Source organism: Carettochelys insculpta, chromosome 2 (genome assembly GCF_033958435.1).
Source record: "Carettochelys insculpta isolate YL-2023 chromosome 2, ASM3395843v1, whole genome shotgun sequence".
Lineage (NCBI taxonomy): Eukaryota > Metazoa > Chordata > Testudines > Carettochelyidae > Carettochelys > Carettochelys insculpta.
This window is the reverse complement of record NC_134138.1, coordinates 163,792,654-163,814,270: the sequence shown is the minus strand read 5'-3', so window position 1 is coordinate 163,814,270 and position 21,617 is coordinate 163,792,654. Positions and strand designations below refer to the sequence as shown.

Genomic DNA, 21,617 nt, shown 5'->3' with positions numbered 1-21,617 from the left:
GCTATTTCGATGTTGCGGGACGCGGATCGTCTACACGTCCCTACTTCAATGTTGAACGTCGAAGTAGGGCGCTATTCCCATCCGCTCATGGGGTTAGCGACTTCGACGTCTCGCCGCCTAACGTCGATTTCAACTTCGAAATAGCGCCCAACACGTGTAGACGTGACGGGCGCTATTTCGAAGTTACTGCCGCTACTTCGAAGTAGCGTGCACGTGTAGACGCAGCCTTAGAGTCCAGTGTAGTCAATACACTCTTTTCTGCCTCAAAACCAAGTGCAAGTAAATGCAGCTGTGTTAGGCTGGTTTTAGTGCCATCGTGTCTTGCTATGTCTTCTCTGGGGAGCTGTAGTTCTGGATAACATCAGCACGTGTCCCAGCATTTCTCTCAAGCTTGTGACCTTCACAGTGTCTGCCAGAAGGGTGCTTGAGGCCGCAAAAGCATGAGAAGTGTTTTGCTTTCAGTGGCTGCCTTGTTCTCGCTCTGTGTTGTTTGAAGAACTACATCTCCCACGTGCAGCCTCAGGGCAAAGCTACAATGTGAAGCTGAGACCAGGGCTGTTTTTTCTTTCGGATAACCTGTTGAGCTCCTCTGTGCAGACTGGTTGCCTTGCATTCCTGTCACTCTCCACAGCAGGCACTGTTGAAAGTAGACTCAGCTACGTTGCTCCTCCTGGAAGCTTCTTTACATCCAGCCAACAGTTGCACTCGCCATGACAATGAACAGCAGAATGTTTTACTCCCAGGAGATACACACGGGTGGCACCAGCGGCTGTCCTGGCCTCCTACATGGACACGAACATCTCCAGGTTCAGCCTTTGTATTGCATCTTATTTCCATTAACCACTGTGCTTCAAGGAACCGTGAGGAGATCTACTTTTAAAAGTTTATGGTTTGAATATTACCCTCTGCAAACCATGCTGGAACATACTGGTGCATTGATGACCACAGCCTCAAACCTCAGCTGAGGGTGAGCTCTGACTTGCCCCTCACTCTAATGGTCCCAGCGGATGGTCTGTCTGCCAGAGGTTGCAGGAGCACTGCCGGAGTAGCAGCACCTCAACCATACACTCCGCTCTTGCCTCCCTGTCAATGGCTACGTCTACACGTGCACGTTACATCGAAATAGCTAATTTCGATGAATAGCGTCTACACGTCCTCCAGGGCCGGCAACGTTGATGTTCAACTTTGACGTTGCGCAGCCCATCATTGAAATAGGCGCAGCGAGGGAACGTCTACACGCCAAAGTAGCACACATCGAAATAGGGATGCCAGGCACAGCTGCAGACAGGGTCACAGGGCGGACTAGCGCTTCTGGGGCAACAGCTAGCCGCTCCCTTAAAGGGCCCCTCCCAGACACACTCAGCCTGCACAGCACGCGGTCTGAGGAGCCATAGGCACACAGACCCCAGGCGCTGCAGTCATGGACCCCCAGCAGCAGCAGCAGCCAGAGGTCCACCCAGCCCTCCCGGCAGGAGCAGGGCTTGCCCTGCTCCATGCCATGCGGGAGGCAGCTGAGCACCTCCTTGCTACACCGGAGGAGGAGCTGCCCCCAGGGCAGCAGGGCTCAACCCCTAACCCTGCAGCACCGCCTCCCCCGCCTCACGCGCCGGCGGCTGTGGAGCTACCCCACCAGCACCGACTGGTGGGAGCGGCTGGTGCTTGGGGAGTGGGACGACGACCGCTGGCTCAGGAACTTCAGGATGAGCCGGCAGACATTTATGGAGCTGTGCCAGTGGCTCACCCCCGCACTCAGGCACCAGGACACGGCCATGCGGCGTGCCCTCACAGTGGAGAAACGGGTCGGCATCGCTGTCTGGAAGCTGGCCACTCCCGACAGCTACCGATCCGTGGGGCAGCAGTTTGGTGTCGGCAAGGCCACCATTGGGGCTGTCCTCATGGAGGTAAGAGAACCCAGGGGGGAGGGCAGGGCAGGGGAGGGGGGCCCGAGCAGAGGAGGGCAGGGGAGGGGAGGGGAGGCCAGGGCGGGGGAGGGCAGAGGAGGGCAGGGCGGGGGAAGGCAGGGCAGGGCAGAGGAGGGCAGAGGAGGGCAGGGCAGGGGAGGGGGGCCCGGGCAGAGGAGGGCAGGGCAGGGCCACGCACACCCTGCTCACCCCTCATTGGTGCTGTCCCATGTGCTTTCTCTGCAGGTTGTGCGTGCCATCAACACCATGCTCCTGCACAGGCTTGTGAGGCTAGGGGACCCAGATGCCACCATCGCGGCCTTTGCCACCCTGGGCTTCCCCAATTGCTTCGGGGCTCTGGATGGGACTCACATCCCCATCCGCGCCCCACATCACAGTGGAGGACGATACCTGAATCGCAAGGGCTACCATTCTGTCGTCCTCCAGGCCTTGGTGGACAGCCGGGGACATTTCCAGGACATTTATGTGGGCTGGCCTGGTAGCACCCGCGACGCCCGGGTTTTCCGGAACTCGGGCCTGTGCCGCCGGCTGGAGGCGGGGACCTACATCCCCCAGCGGGAGATCCCTCTGGGGGACACCACCATGCCCTTCTGCGTCATCGCAGATGCGGCATACCCCCTCCAGCCGTGGCTCATGCACCCGTACTCGGGCCATCTCTCCGCTAGCCAGGAGCGCTTCAACGAGTGCCTGAACCACGCGCGCCAGGTGGTGGAGCGCTCATTTGGCTGCCTGACGGGACGCTGGAGATGTCTCCTGACCCGCCTGGATGCGGGTCCCAACAACATCCCCCAGATTGTGGGTGCCTGCTGCGCCCTGCACAATTTGGTGGAGAGCAAGGGGGAGACCTTTTTCCAGGGCTGGGCTGCGGAGGCCGGCAGGGCCGACGTGCAGCCACCCGCTGCCCCCAGTCTGCAGGTGGACCCCGAAGGGACCCGGGTCCGGGAGGCCCTGCAGGCCCACTTCAATGATGAGGCCGCGGGGTGAACTCTGCCCAGGCCCCCCACTGCCCGCCCCTTCCTCCACCACACTCCTGCCCCAACGCCCACACCATGGAGCACCCCACCGCACCCCCCTCCCACTTTTCCTGGACAAATGACAGCACGCACTTGTGGCTGAACTTAAACTGCTTTTTCTTTGAGAACTTTTTTTTTTAACTGTAAATATATGAAACAAGAACAAACTATATACAAACATGTGGAAACAAACTAATATGTACAAAAATAAAACAATACTAAGAAGCAAGTGTCCTCATGAATAAAAAGAAAACCAGGGAGGATAAAGGGGAGAACTATTTACATGGGGGGGATGGGGCAAACGGGGGGCACCAAATAATAACTTTAAACTATATACAAGGGGGGGCCACGTCCCGGGCCCCTCGCCCCTATAGCCCAGCACTGGGCGTGGCCGGCCGGGAGCCCTGCTGCGGTCGCAGCCCTGTCCGGGGCTGGCTGGGGGCGGGCCGGACCGGAAGATATGATGCCCGGCGAGTCTCAGGTGGCTCCAGGGGTCCCTCGGCGCTCCGGCCCTCGGCGGTGGGTGGCGGGGCGACGGCGGACGGGACGGCGACGGGCGGAGCAGCTGGTGGTGGGGCTGGTGGAGCAGGCAGGGCAGGTGCTACGGCGGCTGGCGCGGCATGGGGGGCCAGGTAGTCCACCAGGCGGTTGAAAGTCTCCATGTAGGCCCCCCATGCCTCCTGGTGCCAGGCCAGCGCCCGCTCCTGCAGCTGCAGCTGCTGCTCCGCGACCTCCAGCTGCTGACGGTGGATGGCCAGCAGCTGGGGGTCCGTCGCTGTCGGGTGGTGATGGTGCGGGGTCCGCCATCTAGCCCGCCGTGGGGCCGGTCGGTCCTCGGCCGAGGGGCTGGCCTGGAGTGATGGTCCCGGAGAGCTCTCTGGGACCACTGATGCCTCGCCGGCGCTCTCTTCCGGTCCTTCTGATGGTGCAGGTGCGGGACACAGGAGAGGAAGGGGGGGGAGAAGAATGGAGACAGGCGTTAGTGTGGGCCCCGAGCCGTGGCCTTTGTCCCCCCAGCCCTGTGCTGCAGGTTCCCCCTCCCCATCCCCGGGAGATGCTGCTGTGATGGATGGGGTTCAGGGGTCCCCCTGCACTGCACCCCGTCCCCTGGTGGGAGCGACTCTCACTTCACCCCGCAGGGTCTGACAGGAGAGGTTTCTTAGGCCACAGATGCCCAGTTTCTGGCAGGAGTGACAGCACCAGCTGTCGGAAGAGACAGTCCTTCCAACCCGTCCTGGGGAGAAGACCCCAAGGGGGGCCCCTCTGGGATGCAGCTTTCCCCCTCCTCAGGCTGGCTGCCTTCCAGCTCTCCCTTCCCCTAGCCTCTACCTGTGGCCCCCACTCCCCCCCCAATTCAAAGCCAGCTCGGCTCCTCCCTCCTCTTTGTTCAGGGCAGAGGTGTCACCTGCCAGCTGTAGCCCCAGGATCCTCCTTTGCCCCTGGGAGCTATTCGGCTCTTGTTGCTCATATGTAGCCTGAGTCTCCCTTTTGCACTCCCCCCACTCCATCACATGCTGCTGCTGCTGCTGCTGCTGCTGCTGCTGCTGCTGAGGGGCGTCTCACCCCCTCCTCCCGGGGGCCCCTCGAGGTTCCGCTCCCCCCTGGCCCGGGGATGGGGCATGGCACTGTCGTGCGGGGGGGCAGGGGCTGATGCACTGCTGTGAGGGACATGGCCCTGCTGTCCTTGGGGCCATGGCCATGTGAGCATGTGGGGGGCCCTGGACACATATCTATTACCACTGCCCCTCAAGCCCAGGGGTGTACACCAGAGGGGGGTACCTACCTGTTGGTCCGCTCCCACGGTCCGGAGATCCCCGGGGGGCGGAGGCCCGGCTGCTGCTCCGGGATGGCAGGAGGAGGATCTGCAGCCCGTATTCTGCAGAGGAGGAGCCCCCCCCCTCCTCCTCCTCCTCCTCCTGCCGCGATGTCCCGGGGGTGGGCTCCGGGGGGGGCCCCCGGGGTGCGGGGCTTACCTCCGGGGCGGACTCCAGCTGAAGGGCCTGCTGGGGCTCGTCGGCCGAGGTATCAAGGGTGGCTGGAGGGGAGGAGGTGTGCCGGGGCCCAGGATGTCCCTGAGCTCCCTGTAAAAGGGGCAAGTGACAGGGGCGGCCCCAGATCGGCTGGCCGCATCCCGGGCCCAGGAGTAACCCTGCCGCAGCTCCTTCACCTTACTCCTGACGTGATCAGGAGTGCGGGCAGGGTGACCCCGGGCAGCCAGGCCGTCGGCCAGCCGAGCGAACGCATCTGCGTTCCGCCTCTTGCTCCCCATTACCTGGAGCACCTCCTCCTCGCTCCAGAGCCCCAGCAGGTCCCGCAGCTCGGCCTCCGTCCAGGAGGGGCCCCGCTGCCGTTTGCCAGCCTGGCTGCCCGACTGGCTGGGCTGGCTGCCCTGGCTCCCCTTGGGGGGGGTCCCCTGGGGGCGCTGGGGGGGCTGCCGGGCAGCCATCGCAGCTGGGTGGGTGGCTGAGGGACGTGCAGGCTGGCCGCGTGTGTGGGCTGCTGCCTGCACGTTTCCTCAGCTTCCTGCACAGGAAGGGAGGGGGAGGGGACCTTTAAGGGGCCGCTCCATGCGGCCACCATTGAGCTGAGGGGCTGGAGAGAGCGTCTCTCAACCCCTCAGCTGATGGCCACCATGGAGGACCCGGCAATTTCGACGTTGCGGGACGCGCAACGACTACATGGTCCCTACTTCGACGTTGAACGTCGAAGTAGGGCGCTATTCCTATCCCCTCATGGGGTTAGCGACTTCGACGTCTCGCCGCCTAACGTCGAAGTTAACTTCGAAATAGCGCCCGACGCGTGTAGCCGTGACGGGCGCTATTTCGAAGTTAGTGCCGCTACTTCGAAGTAGCGTGCACGTGTAGACACGGCTAATGAGGGCAGCACAGATAAAAACTGCCCTACCTAGGAATTCCACCAAATTTGGGGGATCCTTTGCTGGCTTTTAAACCTAGTGTGAGCCAGCTTTACATCTCCTTTGCACTACTAAGGGGATCATGGTCTCATCCAATGTTGATTGTGCTAAGTCAGCTGAATATAGGGGTCTTTCTGTGTTTGATGAAGGCGAGGTATATAAATGGAATCCTAAAGGTAATGGACCTGATGATGGCAGCGCATAAGAGGAGTATGCACATGCAAGATATCTGGCAAACGAGTATCGCAGTTGGATGAAAAATAGATGGTATTATAAGACAATCGGGAATTAAAGAATCAAATTTACTGGAACCAGTTTTCAAAAGTTGCTGAACGTTGCTTAAAGAGCCAGCTAATCTATCTCTTTCCTTGGCCTCAAGCTACTGTCTGCTCACACAGGAGGTGAGTAGAAGGGAAGGATGAGGATCAGACAAAATGTGGTTACCTTCACAGATTAGACAACTGTAGGCAGTGATATAATCAACAGAACATATTTCTGTAACTGGGAGTTCAACAGCTCACACAGAAACCAAAGCAGCTGCTGAAGTTTCACATTTGGTCATATAATTGTATATGTAAGGTACATTCTCAAACATTTTCACTGATTGCATGACTGTGTGAATTATTAATTTAATCCTTCCACTGATACTGACATGTATTGTTTCAACAGGCACAAAAGATCTCAAATTCTTTGACTAGAAAATTATTTTAGTGTAGTGGTCTTCTTCATAAGGCTATTCAATCCACACAGCTTTTTCCAAGGTTCAACAATAATGTGTAGTTTCATTAATTTGTTAATTCTTTGTCTCTGTCATGTTACAAATTTATTGGACTATTTTTTTTTTCATTTGTGTTCCTGCATGGAGGCAAAGCACGCATTAATCTCAGCTTTACTGAGATGGATAAACTGGGTTTGGACTTTGCCTGAGTGAGTATTATGTGTAAAATAAGCTATTTTCAGTTTTAAAAAATCAGCACATGCTGTACTGCATTATGGTGGATATTATATGTTTGCCTTTGCATTTCCTAGCTCACCAGTTAGCTTCACCTCTCTGGAGTTGCATGGCTCCAGAAGAAGAAATGCCGTAAAAAAGCTGCAAAGACTCAAAAGAGGAGGAAGAGGTTCTCATCATTGGTCTTGGAAGGAGGTACCACCAGGCAGTTAGTGTAATGAAGTAATGAGTGAATTACTTGATGAAGTAATACCTCAGGTCAGTCAGTACTTGGGTATGCTAACAGCACCTAAACAGGTAACTTGGATCCCTGATCCCTTCTGGCTGGGCAGAACACAAACGGGTCTCTCTACACTATGAAGTGTGTCGCTCCTTGGCTACGTCTACACATGAAACCAACATCGAAATAGGCTATTTCGATGAATAACGTCTACACATCCTCCAGGGCTGGCAACGTCGATGTTCAACATCGACGTTGCGTGGCACCACATCTAAATAGGCGCTGCGAGGGTACGTCTACACGCCAAAGTAGCACACATCGAAATAAGGGTGCCAGGCACAGCTGCAGACAGGGTCACAGGGCGGACTCAACAGCAAGCCGCTCCCTTAAAGGGCCCCTCCCAGACACAGTTGCACTAAACAACACAAGATACACAGAGCCGACAACTGGTTGAAGACCCTGTGCATGCAGCATGGATCCCCAGCTGCTGCAGCAGCAGCCAGAAACCCTGGGCTAAGGGCTGCTGCCCACGGTGACCATAGAGCCCCGCAGGGGCTGGAGAGAGAGCATCTCTCAACCCCCCGGCTGATGGCCACCATGGAGGACCCGGCAATTTCGACGTTGCGGGACGCGGATCGTCTACACGGTCCCTACTTCGACGTTGAACGTCGAAGTAGGGCGCTATTCCGATCCCCTGATGAGGTTAGCGACTTCGACGTCTCGCCGCCTAACGTCGAAGTTAACTTCGAAATAGCGCCCGACGCGTGTAGCCGCGACGGGCGCTATGTCGAAGTTAGTGCCGCTACTTCGAAGTAGCATGCACGTGTAGACACAGCTCTTATCACCAAAGAGCTGATGTTACCGAAGTTGCACGTTGCCTAGTCCATGTATTTCTGAAATAGAAAATACTCTTCTGGCCTCTGTCTGTGAAAGCATCTCATGTAGTAGAAGTTCTGCATCCACTACAGTGCACAGAAAGCTGCTGAGATGTCTGAGCTAGGACCTTTGCTTCCCTCCAGAGGCCATGAAGCTCAATATAAATGAATGGTCACATTGCACACCTGTTGGGAATATGTTTTTTTTTTCCCTTGAATGTATGACAAGGGCCTTGAACCAGAATGTGTTGTGTGCAAGTGAACTCACATGAACTACCGCACATGTGTGCTCTGAAGACCTCTGTGTAGAAAAAAAAATGATACCAATGGAGTGGATATACTATGTGGTCAGTTACTTTCTCTTCCCTTGAATACAACAGAGCAGGATAAAAATGGATCGGCATTCCTAAGAGTGGTCATTTTGTAATGACGGAGATGCCTGTAATTGTCCCAGTTGCTGGGACTCTTTAAATTGCATTCAAGAAGATATTTTGCACAAATTTGAAGAAAAGGAGAAGATCAATGAAGAATAACAATTCCCTCTTCTCTTTTTTCTTTTATTCTTTTCTCTTCCCCTGGCAATGCAGACTGCAAGGCAAAATGGACATTCATAATTCTTTGCAGTTCTGGAAGAGATGACTCCAAAGAATTTTATGACAAGATATAACTAATGATACAGCAAATAGCTTCCATGCTATCGGGAAAATGCTCACGCTTCTAGGAAAGGTTATCCATTGAGGATCGAAATTCGGCTACTTTTCTTCAGAAGTGATGTCATTATGTTGCTGAATTTTTGAATTAATTCCCTTGAAGTTTACCACACAATAGATGTCCATTCCAACTGCACTGATTAGCTTAATGTGGGCTTGTCTCACTAAGACGTGACTTAACAAAACAAATAATTTAGATGAGGAGGACATGCTTCTCCAAGGTACTTTTGCAATGATGATGCAATCATACTTCTTGCACCTGCATATGAGAAAAGCCATCAAAACATGAGACAATGACCAAACACCTGTGCTTTGTAGCACAGCATGCAATAAAAGCCATTTTAACCTGACAATTTGTGATTAAAACTATTTTAACCCAATTGCAAAACAAGTTGGTCTCTTGCAGTGAAAAAACATCCCAAAGAACAGATTTTGGCATTCAAAGCCATTCCAATATGTTGCCTAAGGGACGGATGCAACAAAATCCAGCGGCCTTCTTTTGTCTTCTTCCCTCACTCTCAACATCTGATAACATGGCTCTGAGAAAGTCAGGAAGCTACCTGATGCCTTCAGCAGCGGTCTTGCTGGGGCAAATGGGGACAGCGCCATGTAACTGAACTTGATGCCTTCCTTCTTCCTATCTCAGTCTCAGAGTAGGCAGCAAATAGTGTTAGAAGGAGCTGCTAAGGGGCATTATCTATTTATTCCTGCCAGTTGCCCACCACTGCTGATTACTCCTGCCTGTAGCACTCCTCCAAGCTTGGAAATGCAGAACCGGAGGATCCACCTGGGCTTCTAGGCAAAATGTGTGGTTGCCATTCTATCTTAGTTTGCCAGTTTCTTTACTAATATCGCCCATCCTTATTATAAAATCTGAACTGCACCTGGATATAAAAAGAGGCGCTAAGAAATAACAACTTGCTCTTATATTTGGTAGAACCTCAGATTTATGAACAACAGAGTTACAAACTGACCAGTCGTCTGCATACTTCATCTGAAACCTGAAATACGCAACTAGGTAGCCACAGAGACTGCTCCCCCAAAGAAATGCGGAATGGCACCGTGTTAAATGTAAACTACTAAAAAAGAGGGAAAACAGCATTTTCCCTCTGTATAATAAAGTTGCAAAGCTGGATTAAATCAGTGTTCAGATGAAAACTTTTGAAAGAAACCCGTAATGTTTTGTTCCTGGTTGTGGGCATTTCAGTGTGTTACTCCCAACATCCATTCCTGAGGTATTCCCAACTCTGAGCATCTATTGTACCACTTTTCATCAATAGATCTCAAAGCACTTTATTGAAGAAGTCAGTATCATTGCCCCATTTCGTCCGTTGGTTTGGGGCACCCTGCCTGTTCTGCAGAGCAGAACAACCAAATGATCTACAACTCCTTCCTCCTGCACAAACTGGGAGAATTCTCAGCTGTGTTCCGAGCACGGCACAGTCTGGATGAATGGGTATATGTTGCTATTCATGCACGCGTGAAAGCAAGTTAACATTTCATACAGGTACCATCCTGCCACAGCTCTTTAAGTAGCTCTTCTCTAGTTTTTGCTGCAGCTCAGCCAGATCTTGCCAGGTCTGCACGCTAGGGCGTACCAACTTACTTTCACCTGTGTATTGATGTGAAACATCTCAGGAAAAAGAAAAGACATTAAGGAGACAAAGGGATTGGAGTGTGGCAGAGTGGTCTCAATGGCTTTGATTTCTGGTTCCTAGATTCTGCACAGGTATGATATTTCTCACGTGCTTTAGTTGTTCTGAGTTGAGATAAACTTGGTTGATGCCTGGAAATAGGTTCTCAAGCCACTACAAAATCTTTTAATTTTGTTAGCCTGGAATTCTCTGTCCCCGGATTAAATAAACAAAGCTCCAGAAAAGGGAAAAATATGTTTGAAACTAAACCAGAGGAACTGATATTAGCAGTGCATTGTTACAATGCCAATAGTCTTTTCCGCACATCAAGTATTTCAGTGTATAATCAAGACAAACTTTTCAAGTGTGTTTCAGTGCCATCTTCTCAAAAGCCCTTGAATAATGTTTGAGTCACTGTTTGCCTCCATTTTCAGTAACTAAAGTTTGTCTTTTAACAAGACCAGTCCACAACGTTAGCAAGATTTGGGTTTGAGGTCAGATATAAGAGACTGACTCGATCTGTGTAAGACACTTTGGCTACAGTAGTGTGTTACAATGCAGTGTTCTGTATCTTATTGTGAAACACTGGAATCTCAATGCTTTGTAAATCTAGCATGACAAGATTGGTTTCTGAGTTTATACTGTCTCAAAAAGACCCAGCCACTTCAAAGTCATCATGTTACACTGGCAGATGTGGGTATCACTGTAATGTGGCAAACTTGCTAAGCACTACAATTTGTATATTGTGTTGTAATGAGTGTTAGTAATTGCACATAGTAACTCAGAAATTAAATTTACTAGTGGAATGTAGACACATGAATACTTACAAAAAGTCTGAAACGTTCCTCTTCCTTGACATGTCTACACAGGTATCTTCATGGCTTAAGGGAACTGTATTCTATTTCAGTGACCTGTTCAAACACATCTCTGTGATTGATGTTCAGTTAAACAGGTGTTTACACACTTGAGTGTCTTTGTCCTTGTATAAATATTGGATTACAGCTGGATCTGAATTCTGAATGATATATTTAGAAACCAGCTGTGTTTCTGCTGTTCACAAAACAAATGATGATATGCATTCTCTATATTATTTTTGACCGCAGAATTTCAGGTATTCTTTCCTTGGGCAGCTGGGTCAGCACCTGAAGGTTTTCCTTGTTTATTAGCAGATATTTCAAACGTAATGCACTAATTCTGTTATAAGGCATGGTTTATTGGAAAAAAATTTAATGTGTGGTTATTAAAGTGATAAATACATTTTTCAGAATATAGTTAATTCTCTCTCCCACCCTGGTGACAATATGAAGTACAATTTGAAACCACGTATCAGAGGGGGTAACCATGTTACTCTGTATCTACAAAAACAGCAAGAAGTCCTGTGGCACCTTATAGACTGACAGATATATTGGAGCATAAGCTATTGTGCGTTTGACAAAGTGGGTCTTTGCCCAGGAAAGTTTATGCTTCAATATACCTGTTAGTCTATAAGGTGCAGCAGGACTTCGCATTGGTTTTAGTTTGAAATCAATACTTCTAGCGTATAAATACTAGAGTTAATGAGATTTCTGCAAACTTGAGGGGAAATTAATGAGATGCATACTGCCTATAATAATAAGAGGCAATGCTTGGTTGCTATTTGTTGAATTTCTTTTTCTTCATTTAATGTTCAAGATGGCAGTAGGCACAGAAATAATTTCCACCAATGTCTTGTCTACATCAAAGCTGTGTCTACATGACCATTGCACTTTCAAAAGAAGCATGCAAACGAGGAAATTGAAAATAAAAATGAGGTGCAGATTTACATATCTGGCACCTCATTTGCATATTCTCCTTTTGAAAGAGCTTCTCTCAAAAGAAAAAAAGCAGTGTGTATGAGGCTCTTTTGAAAGTAAACCTTTTCAAAAGAACCTTATTCCTAAAAAAAATAAGGAATAACAAGAGGCATGCAAATGAGAAAATCAAAAATGCAAATTTTTTAGGAATAAGGTTCTTTCGAAAAAGGACCCCCGTGTAGCCGTGCTGAGCCACGGGCGTTTGAGGCGGCGCTTTCAAAGCGCCACGGCCGGAAGAGCCCCAATGCTACTGAGGTGCTGAATATTCAATTCAGCGCCTCATTAGTAATCTTCGAAATGGCTATTAGCTGGCTATTTCGAAGATTTGTGCCAGTGTAGACACAGCCCAAGAGTGATAACCTGGCTCCAGCGAAGTCAATGGGATTTTTATCATTAACTTAAATCAGACAAGGATTTTGCACTGAGAATTCTGAAAATTGTCCAAGGGCAAAATGGTCTCTAATATTATTTTCAACGCTCTTATAATTAATAGCTCCTGAGATGTAGCTTGCTCCTTTGAACATTATTAGACAGGCTAGGATTAAAGTTCTGAATATTGCTGAGACAGCAATTACCATTCAATTGCCTACAGTGATATTTTTATGCTTTCTTCTGGTCCTATCTTCTGACTTTCCATTTCCAGCTCTGAATTTACTGTGTTAGTGATAAATAACTAAAAATATGACTGTGTACAATCCATAAAGCATAAATTCTTTAGTGGAAATTCCTGACCACTGCAAACATAGTGTAAGGATTGCTTTCTCTGAGCTTTATATTATTGATTAGAAAATATATGCTATTCAGTACACCAAGCATTATAATTACATGCCATGACTGGGTATACAGCTGAAGAAATATTGTGTTCATTCAGTTCAGAATACACTTATATATGCGCTATTCCACATTAGATTTAAGAACATGGATAAGATATTTCAGGCGGGTCTTACCCTTTGACTATTTCTCACTAGCTTACGTATGTGTTTTGAGGAGGTCTTCTTTTGAGCTGGTTTATTTGAATTCTGCTGAACCATTCCAGTGTGTCGGACGTTGCTCTACTTGCAGTGCTTTGCTGCTTCTTTTTGTTTTGTTTCTCATTTTTATGCTCTGAAAGTAACATCTTTTTCTTTATCTTTTTTAAAGATAAAGACATTCCCTGCTGATACATCTAATCCTTTTTTCGATCCTTTTACAACAGTACCACAGTTTTCTGTAAGTAGAATGTGCAACTGAAAAACTGTGTATTTAACACAACACTTGCAACTCCAGATTATTTTTAACAGCGTCAGAAATTTGTGCCTTTGACAATCGTAATAAAGATACCTTCTAAATGTGGCACAGACTGCAAATCCATCAAATATAGCCATGACTTGTATCCATAAATTTGCCTGAACTGATGTGTTGGAGATTACTAGCAGCACAATAAAGATTAAAAGTGAAATGCTTCAGGACAGCAGAGCACAAAATACAGGTACACTCCCACCGTTCTGCTGTAGAGGGTGTGGGGAGGTCACTCAGATTCTTTTTGAATGAACAAGAAGGGCGAGGAATGGTGTGGGCCCGGAGCTGCCAGCTCTCCAGGATTGTCCTAGATTCTTCAAGAATTAAAGATTAATGTTTAATTAAAGATAACACTGGCTGTGTCTACACTAGCCCCAAATGTTGAAATGGCCATGCAAATGGCCATTTTGAAGTTTACTAATGAACCGCTGGAATGCATATTCAGCGCTTCATTAGCATGCAGGCGGCCACGGCACTTCGAAATTGACGCGCCTCACCGCCGCGCGGCTCGTCCCGACGGGGCTCCTTTTCGAAAGGACCCCTCCTACTTCGAAGTCCCCTTATTCCCATGAGACGTAGCCACCATGTAATAAAACCTCCAGGAATTCACCCCACCAAAGTTAGTAACCCCATCTGTGGGCCAACCCACTAAATCTTCATAAATTGCCTAGAGTTTTTAACTGAATTAGCCTTATTCCCTTTTACAAAGCTTATGTCTTAATAGGGGACATAATTTTCATGAACATTGCATTCTGAATTGAAATGAAATGAGGAACTACAATTAATGTAACACAGTTGTACTGTGTGTTGTTGACTGCAGTAGCTGTACACTCCTATGCTAATTACCAACAGAGAGCTGAATCTTGGGGTCCTTAGTACTTATTGGGGCAAATCTATTAAATGATGCTTGAGAAAGAAGTGAGTTGGGGGCTTTGGGATTTGTCCCTTTCCACAGGGCATACTGCACAGTACCACAGAAATAGGACTCATAACTGTATAACAACAAAGTAACAATAAGCTTGACAGGCTTAATTGTTCCAGAACCCAAATGCCCAGCTTTAGAGTGGCCATGTCTATATGACAGGTAAAAGTAATGATATTTAAGCAACTGGGGGACTGGTTAAAATTAGTATTAAAACTTAAAGTTACCAGACACTTTTTGGGACTGTGACAAATACTCTGCCTATCCTTCCCAACATGGGATATGGCTTACTGGCCACAGAGGATAAACCTTCTCATGTTAGAATTACACTTCCCTATTAGTAACATGTTATACATGCATAGATCATATACATATGGGGATATACATATAGGGTGCATCTACACTTGCATTCCTTTTTTGAAAAAGGTACACAAATGAGGTATAAATTTGCATACCTGGCACCTCATTTGCATATTCTAATTTCAAAAGAACTTCTTTCGAAAGAAGAAAGCCAGTGTAGATGCCGCTCTTTCGAAAGTAAACCCCATCTTCGAAAGAATCCTTCTTCCCATTAAATAAAGGGAAGAAAGATTCTTTCGAAGATGGGGTTTACTGTTGAAAGAGCAGCATCTACACTGACTCTCTTCTTTCAAAAGCAGCTCTTTCAAACTTAGAATATTCAAATAAGGTTCCAGATATGCAAATTTGTGCCTCGTTTGCTTTTTTGATTCACCTCATTTGCATACCTTTTTCAAAAGAGGAATGGAAGTGTAGTCACACCCATAATGTTTCTCAATTAAACTCTCAAAATCATTCAGACTTAAACCTTAACTCAGTCCCAAACCCCAAATCTGTTTTCTATATCATGGAATATCTGGAACTGGAGTATCTACAATATTTGTCTTCATTTAGGGTTTAATGAGTTAAACTGAAGTTTAGCTTTGATGATGAACCCCATTACCTCAAGACTGTCATTTTTTTTATTGTGGGTCTGTTTTTAACCCAGATTTTAGGGAAAGAAGTTGAAAAGTTCACCCTAATCTCTATTGTTGTTCTAATTAAAACATACTAAGAAGGGTATTAGAACATTTCAACTCTGTTAAAACAGGGTTGTTGAAAAAGGTCATCCAGGTTAGATGTAATAAAACTGGCAAGAAACCCTACACCTTTATGTATTGGATAAAACATGCATTGAGTTACCAAAATCTGTGCAGAATAATGTCCCTTTCAGTTGAGACTATCAGGAAACTATTTTTCTCTGTAAAAGAGAAACTTGAATTTTAGTAGGTTTCAGTGAAACCCCCTGAAAAATGTTGTCTTTGTCATGAAAATGTGAAAAATTCCAATGAAAGTTTAAAAAAAAATTATAAAAAAATTAATTTAGTTAAAAAGCCATTTTACCATGGAATACCATGGAAAAGTCAATAGAAAAATGTTGATCAGCTCTATTAATTAGAGTGGTACTTAGCATATAAATAAGATTTAGATAACATCTTCAAAATTCATCTTTTCCTCTTTATAGTATTAGTTCATTGAGAAAAAACATAATGCAACTTCACATATATCTAAAATTGCACTTCAATCCATGCAGCCCATGACATTTCTTTTATCACAGATTTATGCATTGTGGGAAATCTTTAGTAAACCAGAAAATACCAAGAGGATTGCAGAAAAGGGGGAAAAATAATTAGAGGAGTCGATTATAACTCATTTCTATGCTGTGTAGTTATCCCTCTCCTACAGCTGAAATAATGGGGATCATTCAACAAAGAAATATTGCCTTCAGGTCCACTGTTTTTCATTTCAATTTAACACACCAGGGCTACGTCTACACGTGAAGCCTACATCGAAGTACCTTATTTCGATGTAGCAACATCAAAATAGGCTATTTCGATGAATAACGTCTACACGTCCTCCAGGGCTGGCAATGTTGATGTTCAACTTCGACGTTGCGCAGCACCACATCGAAATAGGCGCTGCGAGGGAACGTCTACACGCCAAAGTAGCACACATCGAAATAAGGGTGCCAGGCACAGCTGCAGACAGGGTCACAGGGCAGACTCAACAGCAAGCCGCTCCCTTAAAGGGCCCCTCCCAGACACACTTGCACTAAACAACACAAGATCCACAGAGCCGACAACTGGTTGCAGACCCTGTGCCTGCAGCATGGATCCCCAGCTGCAGCAGCAGCAGCCAGAAGCCCTGGGCTAAGGGCTGCTGCCCACGGTGACCATAGAGCCCCGCAGAGGCTGGAGAGAGAGCGTCTCTCAACCCCTCAGCTGATGGCCGCCATGGTGGACCCCACTATTTCGAAGTTGCGGGACGCGCAATGACTACACAGTCCCTACTTCGACGCTGAACGTCGAAGTAGGGCGCTATCCCCATCTCCTGATGAGGATAGCGACTTCGACATCTCGCCGCCTAATGTCGAAGTTAACTTCAAAATAGCGCCCGACGCGTGTAGCCGTGACGGGCGCTATTTCGAAGTTAGTGCCGCTACTTCGAAGTAGCGTGCACGTGTAGACACGGCTCAGTTGCGCTAGGTATCGCACAGTTTTTTGTCTTTGACAAAACAGCACACTCAACTGCCTCAGGGAAAACCTTCCAGGACAGAGCCAGATCTAACTCTGTGAATGTATCCTAGTCACGCACAAAATCATGCAGCTGCAAATGTTTGTGGTTCATTTTCCTTTCCCTGGCTTTTCCTTTCCCTGGCTTTCCTTTCATGTTATGAACATGCTGCAGAGTTGTTGGTTTTTTTGGTGGTGGTGTTTGTTTTGTTTTTAAGATGTGGTTTGCTTTGAAAATGCTTATTAGAACAAAAAAATTATTTTTTTCATTAAACAGCAATCTGTGGAAGAGGTTTTCTGGTTTTATAATTCTGCAGTTCGTAAAGAGCTAAACTGAATTCCTTTATGGGGCTAGGGGGAATGCAAACCTCTCTGATGGAATTTTATCTGAATTGGCTGGTGTAAATTATGAACCAGTTGACTTAATGGCACTACTTCAAGTCACACCGACTGAAGGTCTGGCCCAATATACTGTATAAACGTAAGTATATAAATATATACTGTAGAGAAAAACAGTACAAGTCGAACCTCTGTAGTCCAGCACCCTGAGGACCCAACCAGTGCCAAACCAGAGAGTTTGCTGAACCATGGGAGGTCAACAATGTTTAGTAGCATTAGGAGTAAATTACAGCTAAATAACAGCACAGAATGCAGAGAGCCAGAACTGGTGGCTGTAAATAAACTTTTTGTGACTGCAGGAATCTTGGCTACAGCCATGATAGACATCCATCTAATTAATATCATTCCAGATTACAGATGTTGCCAAACTCGTGAGTGCTGGACTAGAGAGGTTCAACCTGTACCAATACATATCTAAATTAACCATTAAATATGGGGCAGATCCTAAGCTTGCATCAGTTGTCCTAGCTCCATTGACTCCAGTTGGGTTATGACAATTTATTCTCGCTGAGGATTTGAATCATGGTTCTTGCGTTTCATGCTGTAAAGCCTGATCTGACAGGCCTTATGAGATGAAACGTTGCTTGAGGACTGCAAATTTTTTTCATTTTAATGGTTTCATAGAATGACTGGAAAGGCTTATCCTTAGAACGTTCAGCTGGAATGCACTCCACACTTTCAATTAAAAGACAGGCTGGTGAATGTAAAAAAGACACTGTGATAGCTTCTTCCTGGCTCACGCATTGATTGGACCAGCAGATTGTATCCAAGTGCTCAAGTTTCTGCAGTCAGTGCTAGTTAATCATGAGTAGCTCACTCAATTTGAAAAGGGATGAAAAAAGACAATTCACTAAGTGGCTACCAGACCTCTGTTTGACTGTTGTGCTGACTTTTCTTCTGACAGTAGTGAAGACTGAATCAAGCTTGAAAGGACAGGTTGTCAAGGAAAAAATTCATCTGATAATAGTATGAATGTATCCTGACTGTTTGGAAGCACTGAAAAATTGTAGCTACTGTACATTCCTATCTGCTTAGTAAAACACAGGCTGTTCCCTGTTTGTCATTAAATGGTCTTGTGCAAACAGTGGGTCAGTGTGTTTTTTTTTTTCAAATACACAACACAATGTCACCTGACAGGGTGTCCCAGCCTTTGATGTTCCAGGACTTGTGATGCTACAGCATCAGATGTACAGTATGGGGAGAGAGAGAATCTGGAGTTTGTGAGGTTCTGTACATTTTATTATCAATGAGACAGCTGCACTGTCTGCCGCTAGTTGCCCCTGGGTGTTTCTTATAGGCTATGCTCCACCACATAGGATCTTAGACCCACATTCATGCACAGCCAACTTTAGTAAAATGCACAATTGTCAAGACCCCTACCAGCATATTCTGACAGGCCTCTGGTTGACTGGAGGCTTCTGCTCAGCTCCGCATGTTGGGTTTTGACCATTATGGGCACATATGTAGAGTTCAGTCTCACACAGAGGTCTCAAAAGTCTGATTTGTCATCAGAGCAGAATCATTGAATTGCTGTCAAAAGAAGTGGTGGTGTTTGTTTCATTATATCTGAGGGTTCTCTCTGGTTCTTAAAAGGCCTCTGTCATCTGTAAGAGGAGTCTCTCATTTTCCCCCTTTATTGGAGGGAATTGCTGATAAGTGTTTGAGAGAAAATAGGCATAAAAAATTCAAAACTAACTTATCCTTTTTGTTTTCTTTGTAGACAGATTACATAGACAGCAAATTAGTGTGCTGTGCTGTGCAGTCATCGCCTAAGATGTTATCACCAGTGTCTCCATCGCCTGTGATGAGGTCCTTGGCAGAGACGGTCCCAACTCCAACAGTGCAGACGATATATCCATCACATAAACCTATTTCTCTGGCCGACAGGTACTGATCAGTTCATATGAATCCTATGGGTCTCTCTAGCTTCCCAGGAGTTTGGCTTCATTGATTCAAACATAATTGCAGTGGGAAAGAACTGACTTAGCCTGTCATCCTAAATAAGAATTTCCATGAATGTTAAAAGTCAGCTGCCATTTGGTGTTTACCTCAGGATAAGTGGAAGACTTAGGAAATTTCCTCTGTCTCGTCTCTGAGTGAAAAGCTACTCTAAAGATGCAAGGTGTCCTTCTCTAATGCCCAAGTAGGCCACCTTCATGACCACTGGCCTGGAGAGAAAAGTCTATGCTGTGTTTTCTGAGACAAATCACCTCCCCTGACCTAAGGTTTTGTTTTTAACAAATGCTGTTGCAATATGTTTTTCTAAATTCACTGCTAGGAAGGGCTGAGAAATGGAGACTCTTTCCGATGAATACAAGGCATGGATTTTTCAGAGTAGTGTTGGGTTGCAATTGTTCTTCTTGTCATATGAAATAGCTAAAAAAGCACATTCCAGCTTCCCGCTGGCAACTTACTCTTTTTAAATTCTTCCGTCTTCCAAATTTTTTTAATAGTAATCTTTGCTTGTTAGAGACTGAAGCAAGCTGAATTCGTCCAGCTGCCTAAAGGAAATAATTCTGTAATAGGATCCAGCTGATACCCCCAAATCAGAGGTCAGGCTTTCATTTCCAAATAATGTATTGGATGGGAATGAGAAAAAAAAGTCCTAAGCTGGGGGATATAACACACTAGATTTTCACTTCCAGATTCAAATTTTGATTTACAGAAGGTCACTGGTCAAATGTACATGTTGATTTCAATCTAGCTACAACTGGACATGTATTCCTGTTGCTAGACCACCGAAACCTTTATAATTATGGGGTGTCTTTGTTCAGAAAACAAAGTTGTAGTTGTAATAGTTGTAAGGCAGACATAACGCACAGGGCAGTGATACACAACCTATTTATAACTGTGGGCTACGTATGCAGCTCTCTAGATGTGTTGTAGGCTACATCTGTGCCAGTGACATGGACAGGTGGGTGGGCGGGCAATGGGGCGGTAGGAGCAATGGGAGTCACCTCATCCTCCCTCTAGCTGGCCTTGGGAGTGGAGAAAGGATTGATATTCTGGCCAGGGACGCCCGAAAAGAGGGAGGCATAAAGTATGCATGCCACGCCCTCCATGTGCTCCAGCATCAACCTCCTCCCTGCCCAGTGCTCCAGGCTTGCCCTGCTATGCCTGTGGAGTGGTCCTCCATGGGAACGGTGTTGGGATCTAGGGGCTTACCCTGCTCAACCCAGTGCTCCAGCCAGGGAGTGGGGTCAGGCTTCGCCCCATTCTGCCCACCTGGTGTTTCAGTTGTGGAGAGGGGTTGGGGCTCACTCTGCCTCTGCCCTGGGAGCACCGAGAGGAGAGCAGCAAGCCCCTGTGCTCACTGGGAGCAGAGCAAGGGCCGGGGGCATGTGTTAGCTCTTTGGTGAAATCTGGTTCTTCCAAAGGCAACAAATAAAACAAAACCAAAATTCAGAGTAGATTAGGACTAGATAGATATAAACCTGGTGCACACTATAGACACACCCTCTCTTCCTCCATCTGCCTCATTCCCCTCCCTCTGTTTTGCCCCTTTTCCTTCTCTTTTTGTCTCCAGCAGTCCTGCTAGCTCTCAACTAGGGGTGGTGGCAGATCCAGAGAATGTGCTTTATTTTGCATGTGTTATGGCAACAGCCCCACCAGAGCACTCCAACCTCTCAGGCCCTGCTTACTCCCTAGGGTTCTGGGAACAAGGACCCCTCCTACACCCCTATATCTATATGAGGTCCCTGTAGGGGGCCAAACCTGAGTCTGGGCTCAGGTACCGTCTTTTTGAGGCTCTTGCCCTGGAGACCCCTTGTTGTGAGCGATCTCTCTGTTCCTGGCAGGAGTACAGCTCACTCCTGAGCTCTTTCTGTCCAATTACTTCTAGCCACTGGTAACACTCCCCCAGCCCTACCACAGGTTAGTCTGAGTTGGTGTGTCTCTCCCAGGCCTTTTGCCTGTATCAGACTTGTAGTGTCAATCTGTCCACAAACAAGGGGGAGTGGAAGGAGATGCTAGTCACTGCATCAGGCTGGGCTCCCCAAGCTATTGGAGCTGACTGGCAGTCTCTGGCAGCCTCTCCTTTCTGGCACCCTTTCCTTCTCCTCTAGGGCAAGTTTCACCTTTTTAAGCTCCTCCTCTTCAGCAGGCACATGTTCTGAAGGGGTGACTTAACTAGTGCTGTTTGAATGCTGGAGTGTGCATTGGCATTTTCTGTCAATGGGATGGGAGCATGTCCTGTCGCAGTCCCTAGCATGGTCTGCTAAAAATGTAGTGAACCAGGAGACTTTGTGGGTGGGGGATGGGGGGAGGTCATTAGAGAGATGGTAACAAAACTCTATCCTTCCTTGGCCATTGATAAGGGGCTGCAGGACCCATGGGCCACACAGGCACTCACCCTTGCAAACATTCAGAGCAGCAGC

The 21,617-nt window shown here is 47.4% G+C and overlaps 1 protein-coding gene across 1 annotated transcript in view; it reads left to right on the top strand.

Moving 5' to 3' along the window:
* LOC142008296 (band 4.1-like protein 4B) overlaps window positions 1-21,617 on the top strand; it is an 89,421-nt gene that overhangs the window by 66,812 nt on the left and 992 nt on the right. The window contains exons 10-11 of the mRNA XM_074985476.1: window positions 13,213-13,281; window positions 18,962-19,128. Of these exons, the coding sequence (XP_074841577.1) occupies window positions 13,213-13,281; window positions 18,962-19,128 (236 nt within the window). The remainder of the gene's footprint in view (window positions 1-13,212; window positions 13,282-18,961; window positions 19,129-21,617) is intronic.